The sequence below is a fragment of the Crocodylus porosus genome, unplaced genomic scaffold (assembly GCF_001723895.1).
Source record: "Crocodylus porosus isolate Cpor-Errol unplaced genomic scaffold, CroPor_comp1, whole genome shotgun sequence".
Classification (NCBI taxonomy): Eukaryota; Metazoa; Chordata; order Crocodylia; family Crocodylidae; genus Crocodylus; species Crocodylus porosus.
In genome coordinates, this window is record NW_017728923.1 from 18,557,394 (window position 1) to 18,574,703 (window position 17,310).

The window sequence follows — 17,310 nt, forward strand, 5'->3', positions numbered from 1 at the left end:
TAACTATTGTGGTGTTTTTGTATTCTTTATTAAATATTGTTTTATAAATTTGTCCAATTTTAAAGAAAAAATTGAACCTATCAAAAAACATCAAGTTAGTTGATGTCTAGTCATTGACTATACACCCTACAATTAATACTCATTACTAGTTTATTGTTAATCTTAATTTCAGGAGCAACATATTAACAAAGCTTGAAAAACCCTTCTTATGTGTAAAGGGTAATTAGGGGTGCACCAATAAAGACTTTTTTGGCTGATACTGATGGCTGATTATTAACCAGCCATATCACCTGATACCAATCCAATTGCTGAAATGCAGCCTGACAGCTTGGAGAGCACCATCTGGCTGGTAAGTCTGTGGGAGGGAAGGGGCATGTGGGAAGGAAAGAGTGAGGGAGGCAGATCAAGGCCCCAATGGTGAGGGAGGGAATGGGGCTAGGGCAGGGCCAGCTTCTGCCTAGTGGGGCAGGCCACAGGACAGAGCTGCGGGCAGCTTATCCAGGGGTGCACAGAGATTGGAGGGGGATAGCTCCCCACCACAGTGCACACCCCCGGGGGAGATTTGTGCAGGAGGTGAGGGTGGGTTCAGGGCCAGGAGCTGTGCTGGCCTCTTTCCAGCAGAAGGTTTGGGCTGGGCTGGGGCTGTGCTCGGGTTGAGTGGGGGCAGGATGGATGGTGGCGGCGCTGGGAAGTGGGTCTATGGGGAATTTTGGGGTGGCTGTAGCACGTCCTGTAGCTCCCCCTCCTAGAGCTTCCTGTCCCGACCCCGCCCACCCTGAGTGCAGCTCCAGCCCACTCCACTACTGGGAAGAGGCCGGCGCAGTCCCTGACCCTGAGCCCAGCATGGGTAGCCTGCCCTCACACTTGGCACATAACCAGGGGGAACATGCCCCCATGCCTCCCCCAGGGGTGCATGCTGCAGCGGGGAGCCTCCCATCCTTCTCACCCTCACTCCACACCTGAGTGAGCTGCCCGTGGCTCCATCCTGCACGCTGTCCCACCCCAGTTGGACAGCACCTGCCCCTGGCCAAACCCCAGTCCCTTCCTCACTGTGGGGGCCTCAATCTGTGCCCCCACACCCTTTCACCACCACAGATTTACCGGCTGGACACTGCTCTCCAAGCTGCCTGGCTGCATTCCTGTCCATGTGAATGCTGTGGCTGCACGCATGCATGTGGCATTTATCAGTGATATTATCAGCTGCACCCACCCAAAAAAGCCAATTCCAATAATGTCAATTTTCCTTTTATCAGTGCCTATCCAATATGCACCGATATACCGGTGCACCTCACAGGTAATAATTATGGTATATTGATGAACTCCTGAAGGTTCCTCAATTATTATACTGCTGCTGTTCTATAGACAAATTAAGAAACCTTGCTAATAACAATAAAAAAAAAATTAAGCCAAGGAACTGGAAGTATATTAATGACTTCCTCAATAGCCAGATAACCCAAAACATTTGATTTTGGGGGTCTTGTATGTTTAACTGTTGGTATAGATTGGATTACTTAAATGTCATTTATTGCACTAGTGTAACATTAATATTCCTCCAAATTGAATTACAAAATGTTTCAAATTCTGTATTTTCAGAAAGCAGTAGAATTTAAACTATGGGGGGTTTAAGCCTCCATAAGTAACAGTATCATGTTAGTTCCAACTTTTTAAGATGCTGTCTCAGGGTACTAAGGTATGCCTGCTCGTTCAAGAGCAGAGGCAGTTTAGCTAGGGAGCCCTGAGAGCTAGGCAGGGTTTCACAGGTGCAGGTTGCCATGGCAGCAGGCTAATCAGGGTATTAGCTGGCACCTGCACCGGGTCAGCCGACTGGAAGGAAACAGGGCCCTAGGCACATATAATTCCCAGGGCTGGGACTAGCAGGGGGTTAGTTTTCTGTCAGCAGCCATGGGGAGGGAGCTGGTGTAGAAATGCTTCTTGGAGATGCTTGGATGCCTATTCTGCTGCTGGTAAGACTACTGGGCTCTAGTAGCTCTTAAAGCATCTGGGGCTAGGAAGCACACATAGTTAAGGGAGAAGTTCACCTTCTTAAAGGGGCAGAGTGTGAACTCCAATGTTATTGTTGTTGTTGTTATGATATAGCCCAGGGGCTTGTATTTGTTATCAGAATCTGGTGGACCGCAATGAGGCTATCTGGGGAGGAGAAGGCCTCATTAGGTTTGCAAGGAGCCTGGCGCCAGTGAGGACACAGCAACAGGGCTGCAGGGAGTCCCATGCCAGTGAGGGCACTGCTACAGGGGGTAGAGATATCCTGGTACCAGAAGGCACCACTACTGGGACCAAGGGCACAGTGACAATACAGGGCTGAGCTAGACTGCAGCCTTATCAAGAGACAATGGTTATATATGATCAGTGAGGCATGGGGTATGGTAATGGGATGGTTTTAGAGCCATGCTTCTAGCCCATAAGGCTTAGGCTGTCTCGAGAAGCACTGACTTTCAGTGAGACCCAGCAAGGGATCCAAGATCAGCAGGATCTAGTGGGGTTCAGCAGGACCATAACCACACAGACTCTGGGCAGCCTCCCAATTTCTTATTTCAACAACAAGATGTGGCAGGAGAGATTTAAAAGGCACCCACAGGACAGAGCAGTCATGGTCACAGAGCCCCAGGGTCATCACAGCTATCACTAGGGACCCCACGCCATGACAGATGCATAAATTAACTTTCCATCAGTAAGTCATAGGAATTCCAGAAAAAAGGAAAAATACTGCAAACAACATGGTAACACAACTCTGGCAAGAGTGCCAGATTGTAAGTGCAACTGTATTCATACTACACTTAATGTAGATTGTTGTGTAAAAAGGACCAGTCTTTTGTGTTACACTAATGTCCATTTTCTTCAGGGGGATGATATTTTTAAAAGAATATTATCAAAGAGGAAGAAAACAAAAATTACTTTTTAATTATATCATTAATCCTTATCAGTAGGTACCTACTGAATTCACAGAAGAAGTAGAGTGCATGGTGGCTCCTTTGAGCTTGCATCCTTCACCATGTACACCTCGCTCCTTGCCCCACCAATTCACTGCTTAGTGAAGGATCCTGCTACTCCCTCCTGATCAGCACGGAAGCTAAAACTATGGTTTTAAATATGGCCCTGTTTTTGCCTCCCTGCCAGCAAACTCCAGGGCCATCCAGGGCCCCTCAGCCAATCAGTGGCAGAAGGCAAAAACAGAGCCATATTTAAAACTGCAGTTTTTGCCTCCCTGCTGGTCAGAGTGAGCCACAAGCAGAGTCCTCCACCATTCAGCAGAGCTGGGGGTATGGGGTAACCTGCAAGATTGAAGTGCAATGCTCAGTGGCTCCTTTAACCATGAATTCAGTAGGTCTCTACCTATTAGCCTTCTAATGGGGATTTTTGTCAGCTACAGTTTCTAACAAACAATTGAACTAAAAAAATATATTTCAAGCATAAAATAAGCTCCCAAAGTATCCTTAGTTCAAGCATTAATCTGAATCTCTTCAAACTCAAGATTACCTCAAAACAAGACAAAGCTTCTGAAGCTTTCATTATTTCCAATTATGAACTACACAACTGGTGATTCACTTATTGGAGATAATATAAGAACGGTGAACAAGAGGATTTTATTGGTTGTCCAAAAGACAAAATTTTGCATAATCACTGTTTACTACAAACTTACATTTCGAAATCTGACAAACTCTGGTCTTCAGATGTTTGACTCAAATCTCCAGGGACCTGCCATAACAAAAAGAAAAACAACCACAGTTACTATACTTTCTATAAGTCAGGCTAGATACTGTATGGAAATTACTACATTTAGTTTTTAGCATGCAATTGAAAAGCTGTTGTTGTAAAACAATAAAAGAAAAAAAAAGAGTGTATTAAGGTAACATAATGCAAACATTCCATCATTGTGCATCTGCAGTTTTACCAAACCAACTGCTAATTCCATTTTGTACAAGTACACAACTGTTGAGACAAAGAATTAACTAGAATCCCAGACCAAAGGAAAAGGAAAAACATGACCTCAACCAAAGTGCAAAGTATATGTCAACATCTGTTAGAAGAGATGAAGGATTAAAACCTGGTGAATGTCTTCATTATACCAAAAAGAAGTCCTTTTCAATACAAAAAGGACACGTGATCATTTCCTTCCATCTTAGCTCTTACAAAAAAGTAATGTGCGTGTGAAGCTCTCTTTTGGGAGAGGGTGAGATTTAAGGAGAGAACCACAGAATTTGTACTTACTGAACAAGCAATACTTGTGAGATAAGGAAAATGAAAGAAACATTTAGAGTTGAATCACTGACAGACCAAATAGGATTTTTCTACTTCATCGTGAAATCAGTTGAACTTTCTGTTCCTCAGCCTTATGTACTGTGCAGAATCATAACCCGGTGGAATGGGTAGTTTCTGTTGCAGAAAGGAGGATGCAAGATGCTGAGATTTTCAGCACACAATGTCTGTACCTACCATACATAAGATAAATATGACTGTACAGGACAAAACTCTTCTGCCCCCCTCTCCCTGCCACCAAAACCATACTACACTAATTGCATACTACTGCTAGCAGCCACTCTGTGGCATATCCAAGGGTTTCAATCTTGTTGAGGACCTTTGTGGATGTCAATGTAACTGCACGACTAAATTCTGATTTTTTTCAGTTTGTTTTTTTTACCAAAAATACCTAAAAATTGCATACTTTATATAAGTAAAAACATTTTTAAAGTCGCAGAGTGATTCACTCAAAAAGTAGGAAATTCCTAATTAATGTTACCAGTCAACGTTGATCCAAGCTCCTACTGTGTTTGCATTATGACAGTCTTTAATTATATGATCTCACACTATTTTTCCACAGGATCCCTGCATCATTTGGTACACAGAATGGAGAAAACAATGTTTATCAAACACCATTCAAAACCCGTTCTGAAGACAGAACAATTTATTTTTCATGAGCTTTTCTATTATTATTTATATTATCATAGCACTTAGACGCTGTAATCAAGGGACCCCATTGTGCTATGTGCTGTAAAAACAGAAAACAAAAGGATGGCCTCAATGTATCACTCACCCAAAAAAATCTTTAATATGAAAGGATGACTGTTACTTTCTGCAAGCCTGAGTTTCTGTTGCTCTTTTCTTTTGTATTGTCTAGACCGAGTCTATGTTCCTGTTTTAAATGAAGTCAATAGAGGGGCTGTTAACTCAAGTAGACTAACACAGCTGTACTCTAGAAACACTCCAAAAACTTTGTTTCACCTTACCTTGGGCTTTGGAATAAATTACTGCAGAGTGCCTAGAGAAATATCTATAATGCTGCTCATTAGCTTCAGTTACCTGGTTGTCAGTTAAGCGGTGTTTCAGGCAACACTTAAATACTACTGATTAAGGACCAGAGTCCATTACTCTAACTCATACTGGGGGCTGCGCACAGTTCCATACGAGTAAGAGTGATGAAATCTAACGCTGAATTCATATGAAACATATGCTGTGATATTTTCCTATCATCCCTGAATGAAATCCTTAGTGAATCATTAGGGCTGTACTGCCTCATAAATCAATTGGTTTTGATTTCCTTTTCAGAAATGATTATCACCTTAATAAAATAACTTCAATCCTTCATTTCCATGAAAAGTAACTGCATTTAAGACATGCCATAATTTCTTGCATACAACATGCCCTGGCATAAGATACATACCTTGTTTCTGAAAGGTAAAATGAAAAGAAAGCTCTTTCTTTGTTATAAGTAACTGAGTCGCACCAGCTAGAGAGCCAAGCCTCCTCACTGATCTATTCCCCTGAAGCACATGCAGTTATTTGCACTTTTACCCAGCAGAAGCTAAAGCAACAGAAACTGCCAGTAATGTACTTCCTTGCTTACAATTCACACCCCAATTTTCAGCAACTGTTTGCTTTTTTTAGGGGGGCAGCATGTTGTATATGAAAAAATACAGTATTTGAACCCTACAATGCTAGTATGAGCAATGACATGAGACAGTTCAATGACCTTTGTAGTAAAAATACGTCAACAATATCTATTTACTGCAAGATTATAAAAAATCACTTGCAAGAAACCAGTAAATGGGAGCTATTGTTCAGTGTCTTGATGTACAGTCAGAGCAACATGCCATTCCTTGGGTAACTGCACACCAGTCTAGATGCAAAACAATTTGCAAGCATTTTATATAAGCATGTTATCCCAAGATTTTTCCAAGGCTAAGAATACATTTTGTTTTAACACCAAAATTAAGAATGGCATTAATTGCCTGTCAAATCTGAATATTAAAATATGCTAATATAATCAGAAAATATTACTGGAAATATTCTGTTAATACTTTTAAAAAAATCAAAGTTTGGTATAGTCTTCAAAAACAAAAGAGAAATACAAAGCAAAACAAAAATCAACAGCATTCCTCCTGCAGCAGGAAGCTTTGCAATTTGCCTCAGCTCTAAAGAGAACCAATTTGTCCCAGTCTATAAGTAGGCAACATTTCAGTATTTATAGATCTAAAAACATGTAGCCGGACAAAAGCTTTTCAATAGCTAGCTATTCAAAACAGCAGCTAAAGTAAACATGGCACTTTTTGTGTCATGTTTCAAATGATTTTTGTAAAACCATCAATATTTTAAGGTTATCATGAAATAATTGAAACTTGGGGTTGGAAGGGACCTCAGGAGGTCATCCAGTCCAACCCCCTGCTAAAAGCAGGACCATCCCCAACTAGATCATCCTAGCCAAGGTTTTGTCTAGCCGGGTCTTAAAAACCTCTAAGGATGGAGATTGTATCACCTGTCTGCATAACCTGTTCCAGTGCTTTATTACCTCCTTACCTCCTAGTGAGGTTTTCCTAATATCTAACCAAAACTTCCCTTGCTTCAACTCGAGATCATTGCTCCTGGTTCTGTCATCAATCAGCACTGAGAACAAGTCTAGCTCTATCCTCTTTTGAACCATCTCTCAGGTAGTTGAAGCCTGCTATTAAATCACATCTCAGTTTTCTTTTCTCCAAACTAAATAAGCCCAGTTCCCTCAGCCTCTCCTCAGAAGTTAGGTGCCTCAGCCCCCAAACCGTTTGTGTTGCCCTCTATTGGACTTTCTCCAATTTACCTACATCCTTTCTGTAGCTGGGGACCCAAAACTGGACGCAGTACTCCAGATATGGCTTCACCAGTGCTGAAGAAAGGGGAAGAATCACTTCCCTTGATATGCTGGCAACACTTTTACTAATGCAGCCCAGAATGCTGTCAGCCATCTTGGCAACAAAGACACACTGCTGGCTCATATTCAACTTATTGTCCCCTATAACCCCCCAGGTCCTTTTCTGCAGAGCTGCTGCATAACAAGTCAGTCCCCAGACTGTAGGGGCATATGGGATTGTTCCATCCTCAGTGCAGGATTTTGCACTTGTCTTATTTGAGCTTTGTGAGATTTCTTTTGATCTAATTTGTCTAGGTCCCCCTGAATTCTAGCCCTACCCTCCAGTATCTCCGCTACTCCCCCCACTTGACATCATCTGCAAACTTGCTGAGGGTTCACTCCATCCCATCTTCCACATCATTAATGGAGATATTGAACAAAACTGGTCCCAGGACCAACCTTTGGGGCACTCCACTTGAGACTGGCTGCCAACTAGACACTGAGCCATTGACTACCACCCTCTCAACCTGATGATCCAGCCAGCTTCCTATCTACTTTACATATACCCACCATATCCAAGGCCTTGCTAAAGTCTAGGTACACATCCACCATTCTTCCTGCATCCACAAAACCGGACACCTCATCACAGGAGGCAATTAGGTTGGTCAGGCATGACTTGCCCTTGGTGAATCCATGCTACTGCCCTAATCACCTTTTCCTCCACGTGCTTAGAAATTGATTTCTGGAGGACCTGCTCCACGATTTTTCCAATTACTGAGGAGGTGAGACTAATTCCTTGGATACTCCTTCTTCTCACTCTTAAAGACAGGCACTATATTTGCCCTATTCCAGTCATCCAGGACCTCTCCTGGTTGTCATGAGTTTTCAAAGTTGATGGCCATTGGCTCTGCAATTACATCAGCCAATTCCTTCAGCACCCTCGGGTGAAACCCATCCAGGCCTATAGACTTGTACATGTCCAGCTTTTCTAAACAGTCCCTAACCTGTTCTTTCACCAGTGTCAACAGCTGACCTCCTCCCCAAACTGTGCTGCCAGGTGCAGTAATCTGGGAGCTGACCTTGCCTGTGAAGACTGAGGTGAAAAAGGCATTGAGCACTTCAGCCTTTTATGCATCATTTGTCACTAGCTTGCTTCCCCAATTCAGTAAGGGACTTGCACTTTCTCTGATCCACCTCTTGTTGCTGACATAATTGCAGAAACCCTTCTTGTTACTCTTCACTTCCCTTGATAGCTGTAACTCCAGTTACGCTTTGGCCATTCTGATTTCATTCCTACTTGCTCACACAATACTCTTGTACTCCTCCCTAGTTGTTTGTCCAAGTTTCCACTTCTTATAGGTTACTTTCTGTGTTTTAGCTCACTAAAAAATTCCCTGCTAAGCCAAGCTGGTCTTCGGACATGCCGCTTGTCTTTCTGCACCTCAGGATGATTTGTTTCTGGTATCGAGCTACAGGTAAGTTTGCCTTTTTAAAAGTCACTTATATTCTTCATTTATTACTTACCATTTAAACCTTTTAAATAAGTAATATCCATTTTCAGTTTTATATTGCTTAAATAACTATGTAACTTAGCCTTAGGTAAACCTGCATTTTATTTTACCTATGTGTGAAAGCCATCCTGTTACTTTTTGCCTATTGTGTGAATGTGGCGCACATGTGATAAGAGAGTTTAACTGCCAAAAGGTTACAGTAACCTCCTGTTGACACAGCCAGAGATCTGCCTAATTCAACAGCTAAAGATCACAGAACGCAAAGCAAGAACAATTCGCCCAATACCAACAAAAATATTTCATTATCTCAACGCAGCAAAAAAGAAGAGAAACAAGTCCAAAGAAGAAAGGATCGATCCCGCACCTAACATAAGGATAGCTAACACACTGTGACACAGTAAGGTTCATAAACATACATGGAAAACAGCTACCATAAAATTTGGGTGAGAATGAAAAGACTTTGGGTGTGTTCTGTACACAATGAAGCATCAGTACACATCCAACAGAAGCTCCACTCCCTCTTCCTCATGTCAATTCGGCTGGCTACCAAATTGACTCAAGCAATCCAGACTGGTAAGATTTTAGCATGGGCAGAACTCTGGGAATGTGCGTGTGTGTGTGTGCATGTGTGTGTGTGTGTGCGCGCGTGTGTGTGTAATGATTTAAGATATTCAGCTTTTCAATAAGGAAATAATCTTTTAATCTTTTTGTATTCCCAATAAACATGGCATTTTGCATTATCCCCTGAAAAAGATCTGGCTTGCTTTTCTAGTACACAATATATGCTTTAAGCATATAATACTGCACCCTCAGTGAGGTTTCTTTAAAGTACAGCCAGCTCCTCATGTACTTCTTTCCCCACCTCAAACGGGCCTCCCAGGGGATCCTGCCCATGAGTGAGTCAAACCCTGCTTTTCTGAAGTCTAGGGTCCTTACTCTGCTGCTCTCTTTCCTTCCTTCCTTTTCTCAGGATCTCAAACTCAGACATTTCATGGTCACTGTTGCCCCAGTTGCCATCAACTTCTATATTTGCCAATAGTTCTTCCCTGTTTGTGACCTGCAGATCAACAATGTCACAGCCCCTAGTTGGCCTCTCCAACACTTGCACCAGGAAGTTGTCCCCAACACTCTCCAAAAAATTTCCAGGATTGTCTATGCACTGCTGTTTTGATCTTCCAGGAAATGTTAGGGTGACTGAAGTGCCTTATAAGAACCAGGGCCTGTAAGCAAAAAACTTCTACTACTTGCTTGAAGGAAGTCTCAACCACCTTTGCCTCCTGGTCTGGTGGTCTGTAGAAGACACTCGCAATATCACCCTTGGTGCTCTTCCCTCTAAACCAAACCCAGAGACTTTCAACAGGCCTATCTCCAGTTTCATACTGAAGCGCTGAGCAATCACACAGCTCTTTTACGTAAAGAGCAATTCCTTCTCCTCTTCTCCCCTTCCTGTCCCTCCTGAAGAGTTTGTAACTATCCATGACAGTGCTCCAGTCATCCAAGATATCCAAACAAGTCATTGTTATTCCAATCATGTCATAGTTCTGTGAATGTGAAAGGACTTTCAATTTTTCCTGTTTGTTTCCCAGGTTCGGTGCATTTGTGTACAGATACCTGAAGTAACTAGTCAATTTTCCTACTTTCTCAGGAAGAATGAGCACACCTTCCCCACTACCCCTTCCTACTTGGGCTTCTTCCAGGTAACCTACTTCCCCACTTATCTCAGGGCTTTGGTCTCTGTCCCCTGGTGAACCTAGTTTAAAGCCCTCCTCACTAGGTTAGCGAGCCTGTCTGCAAAGATGCTCTTCCCTATCTTTGTCAGGTGGATCCTGTCTCTTCCTAGGAATCCTTCCTCTTGGAACAACATCCCATTGTTCAAGAAGCCAAAGCCCTGCTGACAATACCATCTGCACAGCCATGCAATGATCCTTAGGATGCACACACTCCTGCTCGGGCCCTTCCCCTTTACTGGAAGGACCGAGAACAGCACCTGAGCCGCCCATCCCCTTCTGCCTTCTTCCCAGAGTCTTGCAGTCAATTTTGATCTGCTCAGGGTCTCCTCTGGCAATATAATTGGTGCCCACATGGATGAGCAGCACAGGGTAGTAGTCAGATGGCCGGTTGAGTCTCAGTAATCCTTCTGTAACACCTCAGAAGGATTGCCCCATTGATATTCAGTGCCCCTCCCACAGCTCTTAAAATGTTTTTCAAAAACATCTGATGCTTAAACTGCTTTTTAACATACATTTTTAAATTCATTCTCGGAGGTGGAAACAGTAGCATTTGATGTTTTAATTGCTTCAAAGATTAAAAATATATTTATATTTATTTTATAAAATGCAACATTGAAAATACATGACAACACTCATGCTTTTAAAATTGCTATTATTTAACTTTTATTGTGGAATCTTCTCATATATTGTATTCATGCACCATTAAGTAACTGATGAGGACCCTTTAAGAGAAGCATACAAAAAGATTCTAAGATACTACTACTAAGTAACTCTGTGCATCTCCTGGAATGAGCTACTGAGAGCATACTGTGTATGAAAAACCTGTTAAAACAAACCTGCATGTTAACTCTGTTTTCTGTGGGTTTCCATTGCTCTGAAGAGTGTAAGTCAAGACAAATCAACTAAACAACCCAAAGTGAAGCCCCAAAATGTGACAGAAGACTTGCTGCTTCTCCCATTTACTTTACTACACAAGGGGTGGAATAACATCCTGGGCTCAAAATTCCCTATATGGGTAGGCACTAGAAATTCAAATTTCCTTTCATACTGTCTGCCTATATGTTTTTATCATTAAAGATATTCTTCTACTGCCTCCTCTGCAGAAACTTCCAACAAGTACAACTATTACAACAATGCCTCTTACATCGATATCTGCCCAATGTGAACTGGCAATTACATGATAAAAATACTGAGCGGTTCTACGCTGTGCAGGAATCAAAGCTGATGAACTAAAAATAAAGGTTCTTATAGCTTCATTTATCTCTTGGGCTCTATAGATTTGCCCTGGCATTTCCAATGGAACAGAGAGGCCAATCAAATCCTCTCTCTCTGTTGTACCAGAGGTTTGCAAAGACCAGCTCCAAAAGAAGACAGATGTATTGAACTGTGCTAATAGGGTACAGGAGGATAATAAAATAATAGACATAACCCAAAAAAATAATCACAAAAATAAGGACTTTTACCCTGCTGATTTCTCAGAAGTGACAAAGAATTTGCTGCAATTCTGCCTATCACATGCTGATCAGTTGAATGTGCATGTCAATCACCCATGATTTTCCAGAGTTATTCTGCATTGTCAATGCACATCTTCAGAAAAATATGGCCATAGATGCATAATCTATACTAAGTATAGAATTCTTTTCACAGCATTTAAGAACCTCAAAGAAACAGAGGGAAAATCCATGCTAAATATTGGTTGGTACAAGAAAGGAGTGAGAGGAAAAGATTTACATTAAGAAACCTGAAAATTACTGCAGTCTACCCTATGGTTCCACACCACAGTCTCAAAAAGTGCCTACATCACATCCCCAATAAAGCAAAGTAACAATCAGTTTTCCAAGGAAAACCTATTGTATATACTTTCCTACATCTGAAATTGCAGACAGCTGCTTTTTCTAGAAAGTAAGTTTTTAATATCTCCTTTGCAACATGCCATAGGCAATATTTCCAATGTGTACGCATGATTCCTTCATCATTTGATACCAGCATCTCTGAAAGTAATTCCTTGTAGTAAACTAGCTGAGTCAATAAGATTCAGTAAGAATTTTTTTTAATCAGAAGAAACTTAGGAAATCAATTTGCTTCATTCAAACTTTTCAAACGGCTAAGTTCTGATCATTAGAAACCCACATATACACAAATAGAGAACAATCTCATTTCAGTAATAATTAAATGTGCAATGTAATTTTTTCCTCCATATATTTCTTTAAATGTGTTAACTTACTATCAGTGTCAATGCTATATTATTTTCAGTTGAACTGAATGACTCAAGTCTATTAAAATGCACATGCCAGTTTTTATCATTAATCAAAACAGATGCTTCTCTAATAGAATAGCTTTATTAAACTAGGCCAGGGGTTACCAAGATCCAGTCATGTCATATGGCTCACAGGGCTCCCAACTGGTCCAGAAATTTGGCAGTGTGGCAAGCAGGGACAGTGTTAATTGCCATGGCTCTTGCAATTAATAGCAATTAACAATGATGCTTGTGCTCACACCAAATTTCCGGATTTGTGAAGAGCTCATCAGGCTTGCTCCAGAGCATGGAGCTGCATCGTTTAGTCAGCTGGGAAGGAAATTTGATAGTGGAAGGAGTGGCAGCTACCACAGTTTCAGGAGCTGCTACAATTAAAGCTGCCAAATTCCAGCCTTGAGGCCCAGGTGCCATTCCCATGGTCTGGGCCTGCACTGTGGATCCATCCCATGGAGCCAAATGAATCAGACACAACTGAACTAGGTAGTTCAGGCTCTGCTGAGAGTTAGAATTCAGGTCATCCATTTAAATTTAGAGTCCAGATGGCTGTAAAATGGAGAAAACAGGAATAATAATTTAGACCTTAACAAGTTCTTCCCAAAAAATTAAAGTATTCAAGGTATCTGAATACTACAGATAGAAAAGTAGTAGTCATCTTAAACTGAAATATAACACAGATAAAGGCAGAAACATTTTAAAGCAAAATAATAAGCTAATTTGGGTTAAAAAACCAAAAATTACACAACAGGTAGGAAATGTGTTTACTGGTCACTTCAAAAGATGAGTACTTTTATGCCACACTTTGACTGTGATCCTGAGCAAGCTACTTAACATTCCCCTATATATTTACCTGCATTTTACATTTGTAAAAGTGTGGTTAACACCACCTACTTCACAGCAAAATAGCACTTCATATCAATATAGAATTGAGTCACTCAAGTGGAAGTGCAACTGCAAATTCTTTGCTTTTCAGAGAGCTGCCCTCTTAGCACAAGTAGCTGTTGCAATATTCTAGTCCAAGAAATGTTTGATCTGCTCTGTCCTCAGATCTATACCAAAGTTTTCACCACCCATTTTCACTCCATATTTAAAAGGCTTCCTCATCTTAATTGTGCTGGGGGGAAAAGAAAGAAGAAAAACTACTAACTGAAAAAAGGGAAGGAAAGTGAATTTTATACAATCAAGGTAAAGAAAAAGAAAACAACTCTCTTCTACAAGTAACTATGCTATCCAGCAGTTTCAAGATATGTCTGGCAACCTGTGGTATCCATAGAGAGGATTCTGCTAATTTTAAATGGAATTTTTATGGTAGGAGAGACAGGTGGGACGAGCCTGAAAAGGAACCAAAAAGCTATTCACGTAAAACCATTCTTCATCCTGTTATGAAAGAATATGATGTTATATAAAACTTTATAACAGATTGCCTGGAGTGGCTTATCATCCAACTGGACAAATAGCAGCAAATTTGATGTCATGGTTTATTATGGATTAACACTAATTTAACCAACAATGGCATTGGCCTAATATTTCTTCCTCAAATAAGCTGCAACGGATCTGTCAAAAAGTTACTACAGTCTTCAAAATGACAGTCTGGGGGAAAAAATTTGGCATTTTAAAATATTCAACTAATGATGCAACCTGCCTTGTCCAGTTAAGTAAAATTTCACAGTAGATATCTAAAACTTAATCTTAAAATCCGTTTTGTGTGAAACGTTGAGATTGTCAGGTATAAAAGGTGCTAGATTTTAAAATACTCCACTGCACTCTGTTTGTATTAAAGGAATGATTCTTTGTTCGTTAAGGTATTAGTTTTATTCTGAAGGTTGAGTCCGTGTTTAATAAAATATTGTAAATGATTAATATTTCATTTCAATTGATCCAAAGGTCTGGAATAAGGCATGAAAATACGAAAAATAAGGATAAAGTTTCTAACCAATTTAAGCTTAAATCCCTGCAGCTGTCTTAGCCCAATAATGTTGATTTTTGAGGAGGAGTTTTTTTGTTGTTTTTAAGATGAGAAGTCTTACAGATCTCATCCTACTTACTCTTCAACAGTACTTGTATTGCCTCCACTGAGATAGTTAGATGAAATGAACAGTACTTGAACACTGCACGACTGCTTTCAGTTCAAACAAATGATGAAAAAAGAAAGATGCGCGTTTCCTTTTATACAATTTTGGAAGCCTCCAGACAGGTAAGCAAGCTCCAAAAATCTGAAGCCCTAAAATTAAAATAGGGATGTGCTACAGAAAGGATAAGATATTGCTAGCTGAATTCACCAAATTTCCAAATATTAAATCGCAGCAACATTTTAAAAAGTATCTCTCCTTGCTCCCTTGTCAGCCAACAGAAACCTCAGATTAACCTTCTTTTACAACTGTGAAAGTCTAAGGAAAAGCAATGGCTGAAGGAAAACCTAAGTAGCAGGAATTTAACAAGGGCAGTTCAATTTCTTCAAATCCTAGAAGCACTGAACATCAAAGTAAAAGAAGCAAATGTCTGAAAGCAGTTTTGGCAGCATCTCTACAACAAAGTATCAGCAGCTTACAACATCTCAAAACTCTTGCTCAGCTCAGCAGCATTTCAGATGTCTAGAGGCTCCTCCCCAATTTCATTTGTTAAACTGTTTTGAAAGAAATAACTCCCACTCAGCTGTTTATTCATCCACCGATATCAGCAGTGCAATTTGTATCTCTGGAAGGTATCCTTGTAACAGCATTCATGATGCTAGGAAATATTTAAAAGTCTCAAATACCCAGAAAACCTCAAGCTCTGTATTTCTACCCCTCATTATACAGAAGAGCCAAAATACCAGTATATAGGTTTCCAAGTTCTTTCCTGCAAAGCTACTCTATTTTTTCTCTCTATAAAAGATTTGCTTGCATAAGAGGAAGTAAGGGTCCTCCTTCCTTAGTTCAAGAAGTTCAATTTTCCATATCAGTCATTCCAAAAAAAAATGAGTAACAGTATTACAAATGTATCAGCAAAATTAAGCCTGATACTCTAACCCCTCTCATTTCTGCAACATACAATACACAGATACAAAATACATAGATTATTGCTCATCATACCACAATCTGGCCAAGCTACCCTCCTTAAAGAATGGGATCTGATAAAGTACAATAAAGTACAATCAGTAAAGTCTGATTTTTTTCTGCCTTCATGAAAAAACTGTTTCCCACTCAGACTGAAAGTCTGAAACTGAAAGTCTCGCTTCAAAAAGACAAAACTTTGGAATAAACCTGCTACTAAAAAGGCCTAGAAAAGTAGTAGATAGTGTTGACTGAGGCAGCACAGAAAGATCCGAGTCATGGAAATGGGATATATGATGGCATGAATGAAGTAAGAAGAGATCAGTAAGAATACGCTGTAATCTGGGACTGCATATATAGCCACGTGATGGGAGCAGAGAATTCACTCAAAGGAACGTAGAACCTTAGCATTTAGGAGGGGGTAAAACTGACAGTAAGTAGGGGGAAATGTGACTTACACCTCAGTAGTTGATGGTAAAGCCATTTAAGACACTGCCAAAAAAGCCCACACCCTTTATGCTCCTAGGGGCCTCAAAAAAACCTCTGGAGTATTCTTAACTGATATGACACCCTCTTTTAGGATAATGGCATAAACACAATACATATATAAAAATGCCATGCATAAAGAAATTCTAGAAAGAAGTGATCAAGTTTCCTACACACCACATTAACCTGATTTCTAGTTTCCTTTCTGATCCTTGCGATTTTGAGAAATTGAAACTAACCTCTAACACAGTAATATCTTTTATTTCAATGTCCTATTATATAATCCAATTATTTTTATTTATCACTCCATGCCTGAAATAGCTTTTCCTTTATATTCTTTCTAGAACTCCTTAGCTTACCATTGAAAAATTAACTCACTTGAGGAACGTTACAAAGTATTTTCAGAATATTTTTAATATAGATCTCTAAACATTCGCCAAGAACATATACACATCTTGCTGTTGGAAAACTTTCCAATCACATTCATTCAAAAGATAGCATTCTACTTGCTTTTGGGTCATGTATGCGGCAAACCAGGATAACGCTTGACCTGTGGTGTTAGCGATGACAGCACTGTGCTGGGAAGTTAGAAAGATACAAGTTCAAACCCCTTCTGAGCAAAGGCACCTGGAACCTGAGTCTCCAGCTTCCCAGCTGAGTTCAGTTACTAGAGAGAGCCCTCTTCCTCCTCCTGAGTCTAACCTACTTTGGGGCTGTCTACACTTTAGGCACCAATTTTAGTCTGCATCACCAATGGGTACACACACATAGGCAACCAGTGCATAATCTACTGAGCATGCTTATTCTACATGCATAATGCATGTGTTCATACACTCATCCACGCTGCTGGAAAACAAAACCCTACCCGCATGTAAATACCAAAAATGCTATGTCAATGATTAAAAAACCGCCACCAAGACAACCCAAGAAAAAAGAATTCCACCGTATACTTTCAATATAAAGATCTCAATAGAAAAAACTATTTTTAAAAGTATATGAGATATCAGGTCAAATGCTAATGTCATTCTGCCAGTTTTTTCATAGTTTCATAGTTTGTAGGGTCGGAAGGGACCTGAGCAGATCATCTAGTCCAACCCCCCGCCATGGCAGGAAAGAATACTGGGGTCAAATGACCCCGGCAAGGTGTACATCCAACCTCCTCTTAAACACCCCCAGGGTA

At 40.6% G+C, this 17,310-nt stretch overlaps 1 protein-coding gene across 1 annotated transcript in view; it reads right to left on the minus strand.

Moving 5' to 3' along the window:
• SNX29 (sorting nexin 29) overlaps nt 1–17,310 on the minus strand; it is a 445,875-nt gene that overhangs the window by 219,119 nt on the left and 209,446 nt on the right. Inside the window, exon 17 of the mRNA XM_019540166.1 lies at nt 3,659–3,714. Within this exon, the coding sequence (XP_019395711.1) occupies nt 3,659–3,714 (56 nt within the window). The remainder of the gene's footprint in view (nt 1–3,658; nt 3,715–17,310) is intronic.